This window comes from Nerophis lumbriciformis, linkage group LG05 (genome assembly GCF_033978685.3).
Source record: "Nerophis lumbriciformis linkage group LG05, RoL_Nlum_v2.1, whole genome shotgun sequence".
Lineage (NCBI taxonomy): Eukaryota > Metazoa > Chordata > Actinopteri > Syngnathiformes > Syngnathidae > Nerophis > Nerophis lumbriciformis.
In genome coordinates, this window is record NC_084552.2 from 44555434 (window position 1) to 44574855 (window position 19422).

Sequence of the window (19422 nt, forward strand, 5' to 3'; positions counted from 1 at the left end):
GGCCTCGGGGGACGTACAGTATTATAATAAACCACTAATAACATTGTGGGGTGGATGTGGGCTAAATGGCCTGTTCAGGGGCGCTATAAGTAGCAGTGGAAAGGGTGGGTGGGAATGTCTGTGTGTGGGTAAGTGTTTACCGGCGAGGGTGACGGTGTGAGTGGCGTGATGCTGCAGTCATTCCTCGATGTGGCCGGAGAACAGGGCACTGATAAGCTGGGACCTATTGATAGAGGTAACGTCGAGAAAGTGCAACTGTCATGCAACAGGATGGAGCACCATAGGAAAACATGGACAAATACAACACTGGAACATGAGGGGGGCTTTGAACGTCGGCCGACATGCAAAGAAAAGTATAAGCTGAGCAGGTAGCCATAGTCTTCTTCTTCGTTTGGAGAAAGATGTGGAGTGTGAAGCCACGACTCTGAGCTTGTCTTTGTCAGCCAAAGTGATCACACAGCGATGGATAATTGAGTCTTACTTGTTAATGTTAGGCCACTGTGGTCCGAGTCAGCCATCTTTACAGAGGCCAGGGTCTACTAAGGGAGGACAACAAAACATTACTGTATGATACACAATGCAACTTTTATATGGTTTATTAGTTTTAGATGAGTTACATTAAGGAATATCGAGGTTTTACTTGGACAATTCAACAAGTTGGTCCAGAGAAAACAAAAATGCAGATGTTACTGTGATCCTACCACTTCTCCGTAGCTATTACTGATAGTTCATTCACACCATAACTTTTATATGTTGACACTTTTGACACAATTCAATGTGTTTATATTTCAAAAGTTTGATTACTTCTTGTGTCACCAGAAAATAAAAAAACATAGATTGTGTATTGATAGACGGACGGACGGACAGACAGACAGACAAGGATAAAAAGTGTTGAAAGAATAAGAAAAAAAATACAAAATAATCAAATGGGAGTAAGACAATGTTCTGCTTGTGCAGTGATAATGGAACTGAAGAATTAAATGTTTTAAAAACTGTACAAATCCATCCATCCTTTTTCTACCGCTTATAAAATAAAATAAATACATGTAATAAATAAATACAAATAAAAGTAACTGCGTAAATAAAATAGTAAACAAAAAAAAGTTTGATACAATAATAAATACAAATTGAGATCAGAGTAAATATGTCAAATGTAAATAAAGCAATGACCGAATAATTATGATCCATGAATGAAGTACATTGCTTGATATTGTTGTAGTAGACATGCATAATTCTGTGGTTGAAACGCATCAGTTACTTGTAAAACTGAGTGTTGTTGCTGTATTGTGTCTGCATGTAATTCAATATAAGAAATCAACTCTCTAAAATAAAAAAATAATCCTAAATTTGTTAAAAAACAACAACTTTCAAAAACGTGGATACGGTGCCATGTTACAAACAGTACAGTAAATAAAGTGTGACTTAAAACTGTTGGTAGACACACATTATTATGAGCGTGTGTTAGTGTGTGTATGTGTGTGTGTGTGTGTGTGTGTGTGTGTGTGTGTTTGTGTGGTCATATTTAATGATGGTCGCCTCCATTACATTACGTTAATTTACATGACGCTTATGCAAAACATTCTCCTTTAACAATGAACACATTGACTTTAAAAGACACGATGCTTGCAAGTTGCAACCAGGATGACTTTTGGATGAAGCACTTTTTGCTGATTTTGCATTTAATTTGATCCAAAAGCAGTCAACTTTATGATTAATACGTGTCAATTTGTTGTTTGTTGAGAATGCCAACTCACCCTGTGGAGTGCTGCACTAGTCTCTGTGCCTCTTTCTTCTCCTCTCCTCCTGGATGGATGCGGAGGTACGCCCGAAAATGCCAAATTGTTCGGCTGATCGAAGACTTTTCCCCCCTCTCACAAAAAGGTCCAGTATGCATCGAGCCTCAGACTGGTAGCCTCTCTGCACTGCTGGAAGGGAAAAGTGGCAAAGTTTTAGCAAGAGAGGGAGGACTCTGACAGGACATAAGAGGGGGAGTTACTTACTAACATTGCATGTGTGATGGAGACTGAGTGGGAGAAGAGGGGCGGTGTACCTTTCTGACCTCCCACTTGGCATTTTCTGACCTTCAGTTTGATTACTTCTTCCTCTCTGCTCTTCTTCTTCAATACAACACATCCAGTTTCCTCATTTGTGTGCTTTATCTTTGTAAATGGACATGCAACACAGTCATGGTATTTACCTGAGTTGTGCTTGCAGGACTATTTTGCGCTCTCTCTCATACACACACACACACACACACACACACACACACACACACACACACGCACGCACGCACGCACGCGCACACAAAACAGTAATTGAATTTAGAAATCAGAGTGTGTCTGGAAGCCATTACCTGGCACGTATCCCCTCACTGCTCCCAATCCAAGAGGCCCACGCCATCATGTCGCTTTTCATCCTTCTTTTAGTTTCTTTCCCTCTGCATTTTCAAATCTTCTCACGTGTGCCTTCCTTCAATATGTTCGACTTGAGCCCTTGCAACATGCCTTTTGAGAAGATTCAGTGGGAGTCATTTTCCAAGTTTTGCGGAGCCTGCAGCTGTTACTCCAAAACTATTAAACAGATGGCAAATGATTCTCAAGGTCCGTGTCTCTCCTTCGAGGTCGATGCAGGAAACCAAACATGGGAAGTGATGGAGTCAGGTGACAGGAAGGAACCCAGGCACTGCAATCCTCTCATGAATTCCAACATTATCTTTGGGACCCTGGCCTGGAGCAAACTGAGGCACACCCATAATACACACACACACACACACACACACACACACACACACACACACACACACACACACACACACACACACACACACACACACACACACACACACACACGCACACACTGTGATTAGTTTTTTAGCAGGAGCTGCATGCACACAAACTACACACTGCACCTGTTCCAGAGACGAATCAATTTAAGGCAGTAGCGTCAAACTCATTTTTATTGAGGTCCACAATTGTAGCTTAGGTGTTCATCATTTTCCTGCTCAAATGAGCGGACTGTTGAAAATTGGAATCGGGGGATTACTTTTCACAAGTAAGATTTAACATTAACGTACTATTGGTTGTATTTTGTGAAAAGAATATTACCACGGAGTTGAGAAGGAGCAAAGATCTTCAATAGTACTGAAATTGTAGCCGCTAGCAAACAAGAATATGACTATAATAGAATTGCTTGTCAATGAAATTAATTAAATTTTAAAATGTATAAGTCTTCAAGTAACAATATTCAAATACTAACATTGTTGGGTAAGACAGAATTTGGTTTTATTCTGAATCCAGTGAAACAGATTGGTGGTTTTAGCTGATATAAAGACTTTCAGGTGTTTCTATATGTTTATGTTTAAGTATTTGGCAGACGCTTTTATCCAAAGCGACATACATAAAAAATACATATAAAACAATCACTGTAAACATTATCATTTAAGGGAAGCATGTAATACAAAGTATCAATACAAAGTGTCAAGACAGAATAAACTATCTGCTGCTGCAGCAACAGAGATACAGTCTATAAGATGTATAGATATCTAATGTATTCATACATTGTTTATGTAGGATATATGCATGTATATATAACCTAATCATATTGTTTCTTCGCTAAAATTCGTTCCATTTTGTCCACTAGCGACGCTGAGATCATTATTCATGCGTTCGTTACGTCTCGTCTCGACTACTGTAACGTATTATTTTCGGGCCTCCCTATGTCTAGCATTAAAAGATTACAATTGGTACAAAATGCGGCTGCTAGACTTTTGACAAGAACAAGAAAGTTTGATCATATTACGCCTATACTGGCTCACCTGCACTGGCTTCCTGTGCACTTAAGATGTGACTTTAAGGTTTTACTACTTACGTATGAAATACTACACGGTCTAGCTCCGTCCTATCTTGTCCATTGCATTGTACCATATGTCCCGGCAAGAAATTTGCGTTCAAAGAACTCCGGCTTGTTAGTGATTCCCAGAGCCCAAAAAAAGTCTGCGGGCTATAGAGCGTTTTCTATTCGGGCTCCAGTACTATGGAATGCCCTCCCGGTAACAATTAGAGATGCTACCTCAGTAGAAGCATTTAAGTCCCATCTTAAAACTCATTTGTATACTCTAGCCTTTAAATAGCCCCCCTGTTAGACCAGTTGATCTGCCGTTTCTTTTCTTTTCTCCTCTGCTCCCCTTTTCCTTGAAGGGGGGGGGGGGGGGGGGGCACAGGTCCGGTGGCCATGGATGAAGTGCTGGCTGTCCAGAGTCGGGACCCGGGGTGGACCGCTCGCCTGTGCATCGGCTGGGAACATCTCTGCGCTGCTGACCCGTCTCCGCTCGGGATGGTGTCCTGCTGGCCCCACTATGGACTGGACTCTTACTATTATGTTGGATCCACTATGGACTGGACTCTCACAATATTATGTCAGACCCACTCGACATCCATTGCTTTCGGTCTCCCCTAGAGGGGGATTACCCACATATGCGGTCCTCTCCAAGGTTTCTCATAGTCATTCACATCGACGTCCCACTTGGGTGAGTTTTTCCTTGCCCTTATGTGGGCTTTGTACCGAGGATGTCGTTGTGGCTTGTGCAGCCCTTTGAGACACTTGTGATTTAGGGCTATATAAATAAAGATTGATTGATTGATTTCTTGAATTTAAAAATAGCTGACCGTTTTTTTCCCCCTTCTCTGGGATTATATTCCCAGTTTTGATCTCGGACATCTGGTCACTTATAGCATATAAGAATATTCTATTACTGTTAAGCAAACTATGAATAGTAAAACACGCCAAAACATGTGTCCTTTATCATACATACACGTATGACAAAAAAGACGCGTGAAAATCAGTGGCATTCAGTGAGGTAAAATGAATTAAATGCGCTGACAGTTCATTGCACCTGCCAAATGAAAAGCACTGAGTGGAGCGGATCACCACTCCAAGATGGCGGCCCCGCGTCTCGTCAGCGCCAGTCGGCAGTAGCAGTCGATGCAGCGTCTACTTATAAGATGTCTATGGTTGCCACGCCAACAGACCCTTCTCGCCCCCGTCGTCATTTCCGGTAAGTATGCAACGAAAGCCAACCATTACCATTGCACTGTACAAAGAGTTTCCCTCTACTGGAGAGGCAAAGTACTGCATCCTCCTGTTTTCTGTAGCATTCTTGTATGTATGCATGTATGTGTGTGTGTATGTATATGTATATATGTGCGTGTGTGTGTGTGTGTGTATGTATGTGTGTGTTTTGATTAATTGATTGAAACTTTTATTAATAGATTGCACAGTTCAGTACATATTCCGTACAATTGACCACTAAATGGTAACACCCGAATACGTTTTTCAACTTGTTTAAGTCGGGGTCCACATAAATCTATTCATGGTAATTAATGTGTGTGTATGTATGTGTGTATGCATGTATGTGTGTATGCATATGTATGTGTGTGTGTGTGTGTGTGTGTGTGTATGTATGTATGTATGCAATGTGTTGACAATATCTGTCTGTGTTCACAGGCCGATCCTTGCATCAGTATTGCTTCGTTAGCTCCAAAGGGTTATATAAAAACCCCTGAAATATTTTATGGAACTTTTAAAGGAAGATAGTCTCTATCAAACCACATTTAACTCTGTATACTATTTTAATGTAACGTAACTCAAAAGTTACAATCTGTGTAATTAAAAGGAGCAACAAAGCATCCAGTTCATATTAACGAGCCGTATTGATTATGGGGGCAATAAGAAAATGAGGTACATTTTGTTTACGGGCTTACGTTTGGCACGACTGGCCAATCGTCTCGCTCAAACGATTTGATTGACGTGGCCGTCAACCAATGGTCGAAGGTTACTGCTGGACAAACGCGACACAGCACAACGCCTTTTTCCCCCTGAACGCTGCAGTGGTGTTGTCCCCTTTAACGCCAACAAACTGTCAAAGAAGCCAAGTGTTTGTAAAAAAAAATTTAGAATTTAACACAGTCTTGAGCTTCGGTACCAGAGAAGATCGATTCTCCAGCGGACTCCCGTCTTCTTTACAGCTGAAGTAGTTTGGTGAGTGTCTTTTTGGCTGCACGTGAAGAGTCAGCTTTGCTACTAAAGGAAAATGTGGGAGCTTCAAGTACATTTTCTCTGTCAAATGCGCGATCGTTCGTGGCTTACTCTTCATCCTCGTGTTCTTTGAGACGAATTAAAGTCAAGCGGGGTGCATTTTCGTGGCTGGCTAGTGAGTAGTTGACACAAACGCTTATGGTTCGTAAAGCCACGCAGGCATTTGTTTTTGCTGTGAGTAATGCTGCGTTGCGTGTGCCTCGGGATTTTGAGTCTCCGTGACGTCACACTATAGTAGTTGACAGCGGGAGTTATATGTAAAAGTCACACTTATGCACCGCCACATACATTAAAATGTCCCAAATAAGGGCGTATTAGCCACGGGAACAGACTTACGTTGCAAATACACAATTATGTTTTCTTGATCTGTTAGCCAATAAGAGGTTTTGTACAAGTGTGAAGAGTATATGACTGAGTCGCAAAATATCTGTTTATTTTGAAGAAGAAAAAAAAAATGCACAAAACATATGCTTAATTGTTCTTACGAGGAATTGTCTTTGAAATTAGTGTTCTATGAACCGTCCCTGTAACTTTTCAATTGATAAAAAAGTAATATAGTCCAACTTGGCCCTGCGTTGAGGTGGCGACTTGTCCAGGGTGTACCCCGCCTACTGCCCGTATGCAGCTGAGATAGGCTCCAGCAACCCCCGCGACCCCGTAAGAGACAAGCGGTAGAAAATGGATGGATGGATACAGTCCAACTTTGAAATAAGCTGTAGCGCAACGTAATGAGAAAGGACAGGATGTCGTACGTGACATTTAACAATAATTCTGATCAGAGATGGGTCAGGAAGGTATGTAAATGTTTTCATTATGTGAAATGTGTTATTTCTCGCAGAAAATAGTTATTGATTCTTTCCCATGAACAAAACATGCATCAAATATAAACATGCATAGTATACTGTGAACAATGTTGTAATACGGGGGTAGCCTCAAAATAAAATAATGCTTAGGATTGCAATTTACCGCACCGTGGAAGTGGTTAGGGCTCATGCCTCACAGCGAGAAGCTCCTGGTTTTCCGGCCTTACGGTCTTTCTGTTTCCATGTTCTTTCCATGACTACGTGGGTTCCCTCCGGGTACTCCGGCTTCCTCCCACCCTTAAAGACATGCACTTGGGGATTGGTTGATTGGCAACACTAAATTGGCCCTAGTGTGTGAATGTTGTCTGTCTATTTGTGTTGGCCCTGTGATGAGGTGGCAACTGGTCCGGGGTGTACCCAGCCTTTAGTCTGAGTAGGAAATGGATGGAAATGGCCGCAATTAAGCCAGGGGTGACGCTGAGTGTCGGTGACATTATGAGGGCAGAGGTGCACAATGATAGAGGTTTCAAGGGAACCTATGATTATTTTAATCTATACCTTTAAAAGTGGTATGCAGGCTTCAGCTAGTAGTACGTCAATAGCGCCATCAGTGTGTGAATGTGTGTGTGAATGGGTGAATGTGAAAATAGTGTCAAAGCGCTTTGAGTTCCTTAAAAAGGTAGAAAAGCGCAATACAAGTATAACCCATTTAAATAATCAATTAAATATTCAACCCCACTGTTACAGTTCAAACTGTGTGTAATGTTACAGTGGCCAAAAATATTAAATGAAACCTCTGCCATGTTTTAATGAATAGTTGGGCCTACTATGCGACTGTATTTTAATGATGGTCAATATAGTGGTACTTGGGTAGCAAAGTGTATTCTGAGGTGGTACTTTGTGAAAAAAATTTGAGAACCACTGGTCTAGATAATAAGTATTGGATATGCTTTAGTGTAAATTTTGCTTCACAGTCACTGTGATAAGCTGTTTTTTGATGATGAAATAAACAATCCTCCCCCAAAGTATCTATAAGTGTATATATATATATATATATATATATATATATATATATATATATATATATATATATATATAAAATACAAGCAGTCTGCTTTTGGCCTTTGGCCACCTTTTTTTTTATCCCAATGTGATCCACAAGTCAAAAAGTTTGGACACCCTCGGTGTAAACCAATAAGAGGTCATTCACAACCGGAGGGTGGCGGTGTTGCACTAACACTGGTTGCATCTGCCGTTAAAACAAATAAGAAGAAGATCTCGTCCGTTCAATTCAGAAGGGCACCAGATGGCACAAAACCCTGAACAGTATGCGAATTTACGGAGCTATTGAACGTAACGCGAATCACGTGACCAGGCCAGTTCTCCACCGTTAGCAAGGTGGCTAACAAGATTTAGCTCCCTGGCGCACCATTGCGTTGCTACACGAAAACCCGACGGAAGCAAGGTAGACTCCGCTCGGCGAAAGAACAAAGTTTGTTTGCCACGTCACGCTGCCAGCAGGATACAGAGAGCACGATGCCAGGTAACGCGGGGCCAGAAAATGTCTCCGTCGCGTGTTTTTGTCCGGAATGGACTGTGCAAAACACAGTAACGCTGGCTTGTTTTGTTGACCTGTCTGGGTGATGCTGCCATGCCGTTAGCATCGTGCTAACACACCCTGGCTGTGTCACACACGCACACGGCCGGGAGTGTGCCTTTGATTCATTTCATCCGCAGCGTCGTCCGAACCGTGAACGGTGTGTGTTCGAGCCGCCTTGAACGAACGCAAACGGCAGCTAATCGCGGAAGGATCTGTCCAACCCTTTGTTGTTGATGGGGTCGCTGTCGTCTTACGGCCTGCTGCTCATTGACAGCACAGCGCGGCGTCTGTTTGCCAGCTAGCCTCTCGGTAGCGTCACCTCCGCTAAAACCGTGCAATCCTTTGACTAACTTTCCAGGTAGGCCCGGGCGGACACCTGCGTTAGCACGCGAGCTAGCATCCGACTAAGAGCCACGGCTACGTTACATAACCTGTTACGAAGCCGAGGATGCTTCGCGAGGCCAAAGGCGTCTGTTACGCATCACTTGTAACTTAAGTCTCAATTGTATTTGGCATGTAGGGTTTTTTTTTGGCTTAAGTTGCCTCAGTTTAAGCAGTTTTTTATTTGAGCACATTACGTCCACTTCCACGGTTAAAAACTGTAATCAAAGCTTGTGGCTTTCATCCAGGGTGGCTTTATGTCTTCCACTAACCTACTAAGATAAGGCATGTTTATTTAGGCATTTACTGGATGTCCCGGGTTTTAAATAGCAATAGAGAAAACATGCGTTCTGAATTGCACTATAAAATCAATTCACATGAACATGACATTTTTTAATATTACCTAACAAGCTGCACTGTTAGCATGATTGCACTTAATCGCTCTTCCTGTCCTCCATCATGCCTCACTGGTCAGGGCAGCTGGGCTAACTCACCCTGGTGAGGCGAGCTGGCTATCATTCATCAGCTGTCGGGAAAAGTGATCCATTACCCGACTTGGTTTTATCATGGTTTTATCTACTCAGTTGCCTAGTGGCTAGAGTGTCTGCCCTGAGATCGGTAGGATGTGAGTTCAAACCCTGGCCGAGTCATACCAAAGACTATTAAAAAAATGGGACCTTTCACCTCCCTGCTTGACACTCAGCATCAAGGGTTGGAATTGGGGGTTAAATCACCAAAAATGATTCCCGGGCGCGGCACCGCTGCTGCCCACTGCTCCCCACACCTCCCAGGGGGTGAACAAGGGGATGGGTCAAATGCAAAGGACACATTTCACCACACCTAGTGTGTGTGTGTGTGAGACAATCATTGGTACTTTAATTAATGTGCATGAATGTGAGTGTGCTATGTTTTTTATTTGAGGTGTTTTGTCTTTATTTCTATTAAAATGCCATGTTGATGTAATGGTACGTGTACACCGCTGCCTTTTCATATAGATGATGTCGGTTTGATTCCCTCGACCCACCATTAGATATCCAGTGGACTCCCCTCCCCCGCGCAGAAACTTATTAAGTTACCTTAATGTATAACAATATAACCATACGTCTAATAATGACAATAAATAAAACATATTCCTTTAAATGAAAGCACAAATGTGCCTAGAGAATCATAATTCTTAAAAAATAAAATATTGATTTTTTGTTTTTGTATAATCACACAGCCTTACTGGGTGTTTTTGTTGTTGTTGTTTTTTTTCACTAGTTAAACTTACTCTGAAGCAACCTCAGTTAAAGAATAACTGATATAGAAGAGCTTTGATAAGGGTAGACCGTGTCTGACTTTATTGGTTTATTCGGGACACAACAACCCCCCCATGTTTTGTATACTTGTTGTAAATATATATGTAATGTACGCAACTGGCACATTCATAATAACTAGGGCTGTCAAATGAAATATTTATTTCAGATTAATAACATTTTTAAATTTGCATTAATCATGATAAATCACAGGTGATTACCGGTACATGCTTTCATAATTAAAATTTGCTTTAAAAAAAGACCCCAATAATTGTACACAAAGTCTATTTTATTGTCATTGTTGTCCAGGAACGTTTTAAACGTTTTACTTGACTGTGTGTCATTTATTTGCACAAAACTTGGTAACAGTTTTATTTAAAGCTGTATTTTGGAGTGAAATTTGCCAGCGAGCACACCAGTCTGTCTCCTCACTCATTTTTGTACTGATATGCATCGATCTAATCTATGACCACATAGCGGTTAAGGTAAGAGAGCTTGTCAACATAAATTGCATGATTCATCTAACCTAAGTGTGTTTTGTGTCTTTCCCGTGATGTCTTTTGAGTCTAAATTGAATTTCAAAGTTGGCCAGTCTTCTCTAATTATGGCCACAACTTTCCACTATACAAGTTAGAGGAATTATTTATAATCTAGCATTAACTTTTACCAACTCAGAGGTGATGCAACAACTCAGTATATCAATAACTGCATGAGCTAATTACCTCTGATCAAGGCGCAGCTAAAAGTAGTTCCTCGGCGTTGGCGCTTATAATAACAATGTCTCTAATACTTGGTTAATATGTTAATAGAGTATTGCTGCCGGTTTTTGGATATGTTTTTAGAAGGCTTCATTGGCAAAATGATGATTCCCACCATCTACGTTGTTAGCCATCTAACATGAGTCGTATAAATTAGAATGCATAAGAATGAGAAAACTGTTCTTGTCTCACATAAAAACATTAAGAAATGCAGTTTCTATTTAAAGACACTGCAGCATCCTTTGTAGCAACTCTGTAGGGTGCACAGAAGCACATTGTCATATATGCAAAATGAATAAAACCATAGGTGCTCTGACCGTGTCTGTCCTGATCGCGCAGAGCCGGCTGAGATGAGCGGTCCTGAAGTGGCCAAGACACCGGGAGGTGGCGCTCCAGGGAAGGAGGGCAAGGAACCGGTGGCAAATGGGCATGCGGGCGATACCAACGACGCCAACCCTTTTGCCGAATACATGTGGATGGAGAATGAGGAAGAGTACAATAGACAGGTTTGTGTTGGCGTGTGCGGCTGGGTGAATACACACCTGTCTGCCTTTATTTGCTTCTTCATCACTGTTGTGGTCCTTCTTCTCAGGTGGAAGAGGAGCTGTTGGAGCAGGAGTTCCTGGAGCGCTGCTTCCAGGAAATGCTAGAGGAGGAGGACCAGCATTGGTTCATCCCATCACGTGACCTCAACAACCAGGGGGTGGAGCAACTGCAGCAGCAGCTCAACGGCCTGTCTGTCGGCGAACACAACAGCAACCTGGAGGAAGTGGCGGTGAGGGGATGAAGACAAAAGAGAAGCACACACACCTGGAGGCCACTCCAGACAAGAAGATGTTGAATTGTTTTCTCCCTTTGTGTGTTTCTGCAGAGGAAGAGTGTTTTGAATCCCGAAGCGAAGGAGTTTGTCCCGGGGAAGAAATACTAGGAGTCCCCCTCACCCCCATGGAGCCTCCGCACACACACACACCAGTCACCACGTATTCTCAGAGACTCTGGCGACCATGAGTGCGCACACTGATTCTCATACACACACACACACACACACACACACACACACACACACACACACACACACACACACACACACACACACACACACACACACACACAATTACAGTACCATTGTGTGGGCAGGCCCAGCTGGGGGGTGGGGGGATTTGTTTTTCTGTTTTTTTTTCCTTTTTATTTCCTGTTTGTTTCTTGTAAACTGAGGGACATTTGGGAATGGGGTGGGGGAGGGGTGTAGCACCAGTCCGGCCCAGTGGGCGCTAAGCGCATCACTGCATCATTTCAGACAACACGACAAGGCTTCACAGAGCAGGCGGAAACCCACTGACACCCCCTGGGAACCGAGGCAGCTATCATGGAGCGATGCTTGACTTGACAAACTTAGAACCTCCGCGCCTCCCAAAAATGTAAAAAAAAAACAACCAAAAACCTTAATTAAAAATCATGTTTCGTCAAATTGGGATTAAAAAAAGCCAAGAGGTTTGAAGGCTTTCCATACCAGCAAGGTTCCAGAGGGGACTTGGTGGTGGCCTCGCTGCTCTGTCCAGCTATTACAGTCCGATCCGTTAACGCCTGTGATATCATCACAGCTCCTGTGCATCCATATTTGTAGGATGTTCATTTATCGCAATAGCTCAGTTCCAAACCAAATAGTTCATGATTCTTGTGACAGGTCAACTCAAATGTTGCCAATTGTGGAAATATATATATTGTGTCCTCCCAGGAGAGGGGGGAGTGTTTGGTGTGGAACACAGCCATTGCCAAATTGTCCAGCATTACAACCAAGCGTCCATACTCATCAGCTTTTAAATAGCCTCTCCTCTGTTTTCTTTGTTTATCTTCTCATGTTTTGAGGATGTTCTGTGTCTACTGGGTTCAAGTAGCCTGTAAATTAGGGAGATGTGTAGGGGCCATATTGTCAAATGCCAGCGTCTACCTGGTTTAACAGCAGTATGTGGTGAACCTCTGTGCTCCTGTCTGATGGTTGATTTGTAAGAAGTTCTCTTGAGCCATTGTTGATTTCTGTCTTTGAGAGTCATAGGAAAAAGTTGGATGCAGGTGAGGACATCCAATCAGTTACATTGATTAGTTACCGTTAACATTTACCTTGATGGCGTCAAGTTCATATTGATGCAGGTAAGGACATCCAATCCGTTACATTGATTAGTTACCGTTAACATCTACTTTGAGGGCGTCAAGTTCATATTTGAGCACTTTAGGAGAAGAGTTTAATCCAATCTAGTTTGCGCAGCTCGTCTGTTCGTATTTTTTCTTTCCCAGCGACGGACTCGGCTCACTGTAGAACTTCCTTGTGTGCCCCCCTCCCTCGGTGAAGCTAATGGATTGTCCGCCAGGTGGATTGTGCAACATCAGTCTTGGTGATTTTTGTTTTGAGTTAGAAGACAGAAGCAGTAAAAAAAAAATAAAGAGGTCCAGAAGACACAGAGTATGCATTATCAACAAAAGTCCTGAAAAAAGATGAATAAAGATGCTAAAGACAAATGTGTATGGACTTTTCTTACGCAAGAACCTTTGCATTTGAGTGATGTATGGAAAAATATATTTTTTCAACGTGTACAAACAGTCAAAATATCAGATTTACTTTCATTGGACATTTGTTTTTAGCACAATGATCTCACAACCACCCTGATTGCAACACTTGCCAAGAGTACAGTAGATTCCCACTTTTTGTGGATGTTAACTGCCAAGACCACATGCAAATGACAAAAATGGACGCAGCCTTTAAATAACCCCTCAAAATGCCTATTTTGATACCCAAAACGGTGACTTCTACTTTTGGGGGACTTGGTGGTTAAGTTATTAAACTAGTTTTAAATGCAGCAACTATAGGTATACATTATTCTAATTTACTTTACAATATGCGTCTTCAAAGCTTATCCCTTATGGAAAATGTTGAACGTGTAAACATGTGAGACAACGCCCTCTGCAGGATTTATAGCTGCAGCACTTTTTACAGTATTACCCTACAGATAGTGCCATCAAAACACTTTCTATTTCCATTACCATAGAAAATATGATTTAAAGCAGAAGAAAAAAGAACATATAGGCAGGGAAGCAAATGCTGACATGCAAAAGGTGGGGATCTACTGGAGCACTTTGGACTATATCTCAGAATAAGGAGCCATTAAATGGAATCATTAATAGTATTAATCAAGTCAGTGTCATTTGACAAACTAAATAAACTTAGGACTGTAAATAAAGACTGAATGTAAACAAGATGTGGTAGTTCTGAAATGTTACTCCTTGCTACAGAAGGAGTGATTGTAGAAAATGACGGCATTAGCTGCGTAATCCATCTTTAAAACATCACCCAAACTCTGAGCTCCAAGACATGCGCCTCCAAGAGCTGATGACTGCTGCAACGTCATGAGGTTGTAGCCAAGGAAACGACCCTTGAACTCATCTGATGACGCCACCTCATCCAGCACCTGGATGAAGCCTGGGAAAACACAATGAAGGGGACGTTTCAGCTGACAATACAGAAGTGGTGGATGTTGGACACTGACCTGCTTTCAGAAGCTCCCAACTCTTCCACACGGAGCCAACGCACAGGATGGGAAGACCAAGGTCACCGGTCAGTAGAGGCTGCCATGGCAGCATTAAAATGTTGATAAAGGAAATCTTTTGAGTGCAAACACAATGTGTGTGCACTTCACCTCCTGTGCAGCAGGTAAAACCGCTCGCACGTGTTTGGCGAGCACTCTCCCAGCCTGGGTGAACACATGTCGACACAGCGCATCATCGGCCTCTGCACCTTTAACACACACACACACAACAAAATGGTATTTACAGTTTTTGGGACCATCTTTGCGAATGCAGCTCTGCCTTACCCTCAGCCAGCTTTTTACAGAATCCAGCAAAGTGGGACTTCTGGAAGTTTCTGTAGAGGTGTGGCAGCATGCCCAATAGATTAGACACCTGGGAAGAAGCACCATTTTAAAAAAGTGTCTTTATACAGTAGAGCCCGTGTGTAAAGTCAACGTCACTCTGACTGTCCCGTTGACATGGACATAAGCAGTTGTCACACACAGTTTTTGTATTTTCATACTCTTATGTAACAGAGATGCTATGTCTTGGATCTTTAAGAATCTAAAGCAAAAAGATATGGGCTCATTTGTTAGTTGCTGCGTTAGAATGCATGCTAACATCGCCATGCTTACTGTACTTTGCACCTGACAGGAAGTAATTGTGTAATAAGACAGTAGATGTGTTGCTGTTGTCTTTATAAACGGACTACATTTCCATAGATATTACACTAAGAAGTTTAAAATTCTTATGTCAACACACGCGGTCGAGCATGAATGCGGACGTTGACTTGATGCAGTGGTAGAGTTGCCATCTCACCTGGAAATACTCCTGCATGGCTTTAGTCACATATGTGACATCATGGGGTGGAGCGGCCAGCTTGTCTTTGGCGTCGAAAACAGTCTTTACAGCCAAATGAGAAATCCAGAATGCTGAGGAAAAAAGATGTGTAATTAAGAACAGTCATGTCGCTGTAACCGTTAATCACTGCAATTGTTCTCTTTTTTCTGCCATAATTTAGTGTGCAAATGTTCACAATAACAATAATGAGAACGCATGCTTTAAGTGTTGCTTGACCTAAAAAGACATGGACAGTAGATCCCTGCTCAGTCTTCTGCTTTAAATTGTAAATAACAACTTAGTAACTTAAATAGAAAATGGTCTAATGGCACTATCAGGAAAAAAAGTGCTGAAAATACGGATCAACATTTCCCAGCATGAAGATTCTTTGACAAGACATGATGCACAATTTAGTACAAAACTGTATACTGTGTGCTTGGGATTGTTTCTAAAGGTATACAACTCAAAATCTATGTCTACTAAGCAGTACATTTATATCATAGGATTTGGAGACAGGGTGTTCAAAGTGTGGCACATGGACCATTGTCGACTGTTTTTTCTGTGGCCTTCTGTGGATATAGTCTGGACACTTTAGGTTTAGAGCAGATGTCTTCAACAGGGTCCGTGACTCCCAGGGGCTCCAAAGAGGTACTGCCAGGGGGCTGTGAAATTTCTCAAATATATATTTTGATATTTCCTGCAATATCTTCTGCAATTTTTCCATAATGCGACCACGAGAGGGACAAGCAGTAGGAAATGGATGGATAGATAATTCATAAAACTACTGTAGTTTTGTAGTACATTCTATTGTATTAATTTTCATACATCAATTGTTATCTAAAAGTATGCTTTACTCTTTGTGTTTTTGTGAACTGGGGGGGTGGAGGGGGGATTTCAATGTGCGGGGATAGTATGTATCCAAAAATCCAAAATATCAATTTTGGAATATAGCTGGAAGGTAAGAAAATGTGGAAGAAGTGAAGCGCTGTGAATACTTTCTGGATGCACTGTATATTGTTACTATGTTTGGCCTTCTCACCAGATCCTTCGTCACCCATCATGTGACCCCAGCCTCCACAGCCCACCTGGGAGCCATCCGGATTAATCAACTTGCAGTTGGAGCCAGTTCCTGATATCAACACCAAGCCTCCTGTAAATGTAAGACACACTTTTACAACACGCATTGTCTGAAATCGTAAAGTTGGAGAGATTAAGAACGGACACACCTCCCAGGGTAAAGTATCAAGCCTGTTTCTGCTTTGACTTACATACCAATGCAGACAAAAGTCCTACTAAAGTGCAGGAAAAGGATATCTTCTTACCATGATCACTAGCAGTTGCCATGGCACCAATAGCATCATTTGCGATTAAATAATGTTGGCTCAGGCTTGGGAAGTGGTCCTTCATGCAAGTGATGAGTTTGTCGATGGCATCTTTCTGGTCTCCCCCGCTCAGAGACATGCCCTGCACACACAAGCACAAGCGGCACGTCGCCGTTGTAAAACACAGACATAGAAAATATCATCTTGTGACTGACCAGTGAGCGAAGTGGTGTGTTTGGATCCAGCCCTGCCTCCATTTTGGCTCTAAGGATCATTTCATTGATGGTTTGGATACACGAGTCCACACCAACCAACTATACGGACATATACAAAAGCGAATTGAGTAAAACTGTAATGAATTCATGCAGGATTAGAACAACTACTTCACCCAGTGGTTAGTGGAGGGCCCCTCAGTTTCTGCCAAGATTTTCCCATCTCCAGCCACAAGAACTGCCTTGGAGTGGGTACCGCCACTACCCAAACATATATAAGATATTAAATCCTTCAATCAATTCTTATGCCGTTCCCAAAGCGTTGCCAGAAAAGGGGAGCAGTGACAATGAAGAATTTTGTCTTTCGGGAAATACAAATTGCAAAAGTTATGTTAGAACATTTTTATATTACAGCTGTGTTGCTTCTCGGGACGGTTTTGGCCACAAGACTCATTCTCAAAGAGTGGAAAACCCCATCTGCACCGAACTTCAGGAACTGGTTAAATGAACTTGTGAACGTAATGACTCTTGAAAAAATACGATTTATAAACTCTACAAATATGCATAAATGGGAACTAACCTGGAAGCCTTTACTGACATATATTGAATCATAACTTATAGAATTTTTTTTTTTTTTTCGGGAAAGGGAGGGGAAGAAAGGAAAGAAGAAGGGAAAGAAAGGAGTAATGAAAAAAAATAAAAAATTGTTGTATCTTTTTTGTAGTTTTATTCCTGTTTTATTATTGTTATTAATTTGTGTATTGTTCCCACACTACCATAGCTTTTTGTGTCACTTTTGATATGGTTTTGTCACGGTTTACCTGCTTTTTTTGGTGACTTTTTTTAATTTTATTTTTTGCATCTGATCAAGCCACAAAAATGTGACTTTGTTCTTCTTTTTTAAGTGTGAACGGTGTAGAGGTCCCCGGGGGGTGTGATCTGGTGATCACTTCCTGAGGATCCTTGATGCCGAGGAATATTCATCCATCTTGCTATGGTCTGGATCGTCTGCTGATCTTGAGCCAGTGCAGGATGGATGGATATATACAATATCTGGGTACTTTTTCTAATAATGTCCATACTGTAAACCTTGAGTTGTTAAAGCATGCATGTGAGTGTGGATTAGTGGATGTGTGCATGTATGAAGGGTCTGAGTGAGCAAAGTATGATTGTCAAATGTGATTTTAACTGAAAAATTCTATAAAATATATTTGCAAAAAAAAAAAAAAAAAAAAAAGGACTTTGTGCTCTTTTAGTATCGTTGATGTTTCCCTCTTGTTTTCATACCTTATTTTGTGTGGACTTTTTGTATGTGCACTTCAGCCACATAATTTCACCTTTGTGGGATGAATAAAGCCTATTATATCCCTAATAATGAAACAGCCCCATTTTGGTCACTAACTTGTGGTTTAACACGTGTATGTATAATATATATGAAGTCCTTGACAACCTCAGAAAACATAGAATAGTATAACCTGTTCTATACTTTTGTCCAGTAGATGGCTTAGTAGAGTAAATGAAGCCTTGCTTAACACGAACGACGGAAGACTTTCATGAAACTTCATCTTCACTATGCTAAACGTCTACAATTCACACCAAAATATTTCTGTGTATCATAAAACTGTGGCAAGACGTATTTTAAAGTTGAATTAATTCTCACCCTTCGACGCCGCCGAACACTGACGCCATGTTTCATTTCCTGTTTTGCTCATATGACCCTGCTGATGATATCGCGAGAGTTCGGTTCCGCGTCTGGACTGTGCAGTGCTAACAAACAACCACTAGATGGGAGCATTGTGTCTCTATGTCTACATTACGCAACATAGTGGGGGCCGATGGCGCAGATTTTGGTATCGATCTAATTTTTGCTCTTCTGTGTCCAAGTTAGTTCGACCATATAGCTACATATAAATATGCCAGTTTAAACCATGCAACAATATAAACAATACAACAACAAAAACTGATATTTGTGCAAAAACCCTTACTGTATTTGGATCTTTTCGAACATAAACTGCATTCAACTTAATGAACACACTTTATAATAGAGCCTCATCCAGTAATGGTCACATAGATAAAATAAATAAATAAATAAATAAAATATTGCGTTATGTTGTTATGCCAAAGTATATTGTGACCCATTACCTCCCTGCTTGACACTCGGCATCAAGGGTTGGAATTGGGGGTTAATCACCAAAATGATTCCCGAGCGCGATCATCGCTGCTACTCACTGCTCCCCTCACATCCCAGGGGATGGAACAAGGGGATGAGTCAAACGCACAGAGTAATTTCACCGCACCCAGTGTGTGTGTGACTATCAGTGGTACTTTAACTTTATATTGGTGCACCTGACCTCATAAAATGACACAAAAAGTGTGACAAATTCACAGTAAAGAGGCAAAGATGCATTTCAAAGCCATCGATGGAACCTGCTCCTTTTCAAGTCAGGATTAATAATAGTGCGTTCACTGTGCTTGTTTTTGGGACGCAATCAGGGACCAACACTGAGCGCCAGGAGGCATCTGCAGCCCATTAAAAAGTTATTGTAGCTTCTCCTACCAG

The 19422-nt window shown here is 41.7% G+C and overlaps 3 protein-coding genes across 14 annotated transcripts in view; 1 reads left to right on the forward strand and 2 right to left on the reverse strand.

The window, feature by feature from the left end:
• Positions 1-11387, reverse strand: part of hspa12b (heat shock protein 12B) — a 28868-nt gene extending 17481 nt beyond the window's left edge. The window contains exons 1-6 of one of the 11 annotated variants that reach the window (XM_061960149.2): positions 11248-11387; positions 2354-2737; positions 2001-2159; positions 1755-1925; positions 482-539; positions 141-223 (exon numbers count right to left, since the gene is read on the reverse strand). In XM_061960149.2, the coding sequence (XP_061816133.2) occupies positions 141-223; positions 482-518 (120 nt within the window). In that variant the 5' untranslated portion in view covers positions 519-539; positions 1755-1925; positions 2001-2159; positions 2354-2737; positions 11248-11387. Of the gene's footprint in view, positions 1-140; positions 224-481; positions 540-1754; positions 1926-2000; positions 2160-2353; positions 2738-5759; positions 5903-6144; positions 6247-7064; positions 7353-11247 lie in introns of those variants that run through there. The other 10 variants (XM_072913234.1, XM_061960150.2, XM_061960156.2 and 7 more) reach the window with 10 other exon arrangements.
• On the forward strand, positions 8185-13444 carry paip2b (poly(A) binding protein interacting protein 2B). The gene is made up of 4 exons (XM_061959244.2): positions 8185-8439; positions 11270-11436; positions 11523-11705; positions 11802-13444. The coding sequence occupies exons 1-4, from the start codon at positions 8433-8435 to the stop codon at positions 11856-11858; spliced, it is 414 nt and encodes a 137-aa protein (XP_061815228.1). The 5' UTR covers positions 8185-8432; the 3' UTR covers positions 11859-13444.
• A 41-nt stretch (positions 13445-13485) lies between these two features.
• On the reverse strand, positions 13486-18594 carry nagk (N-acetylglucosamine kinase). Of its 2 annotated transcripts, XM_061960157.2 has the most exons (10): positions 18523-18594; positions 17039-17123; positions 16866-16964; positions 16651-16792; positions 16368-16478; positions 15308-15420; positions 14794-14881; positions 14620-14717; positions 14470-14548; positions 13486-14402 (listed from the first exon to the last, which is right to left on the reverse strand). In XM_061960157.2, exons 1-10 carry the CDS (start codon positions 18549-18551, stop codon positions 14200-14202), a joined length of 1047 nt encoding a protein of 348 aa, XP_061816141.2. In that variant the 5' UTR covers positions 18552-18594; the 3' UTR covers positions 13486-14199. The 2 variants fall into 2 exon arrangements, with proteins under 2 accessions (XP_061816141.2, XP_061816142.2); XM_061960158.2 differs by lacking the exon at positions 17039-17123 and having other exon boundaries at positions 18523-18558.
• Positions 18595-19422: the final 828 nt, after the last annotated feature.

Bases quoted from the DNA above. Each gene is read 5' to 3' on its own strand.
- nagk (XM_061960157.2), bottom strand. From the start codon at position 18,551: ATGGCGTCAGTGTTCGGCGGCGTCGAAGG. The intron at 16,965-17,038 runs GTGAAGTAGTTG...ATGTCCGTATAG, and splicing joins GGCCCTCCACTAACCACTGG to TTGGTTGGTGTGGACTCGTG. The intron at 14,718-14,793 runs GTAAGGCAGAGC...TGTGTGTTAAAG, and splicing joins CTGTAAAAAGCTGGCTGAGG to GTGCAGAGGCCGATGATGCG.
- paip2b (XM_061959244.2), top strand. The intron at 11,437-11,522 runs GTTTGTGTTGGC...CCTTCTTCTCAG, and splicing joins AGGAAGAGTACAATAGACAG to GTGGAAGAGGAGCTGTTGGA. The intron at 11,706-11,801 runs GTGAGGGGATGA...GTGTTTCTGCAG, and splicing joins GCAACCTGGAGGAAGTGGCG to AGGAAGAGTGTTTTGAATCC.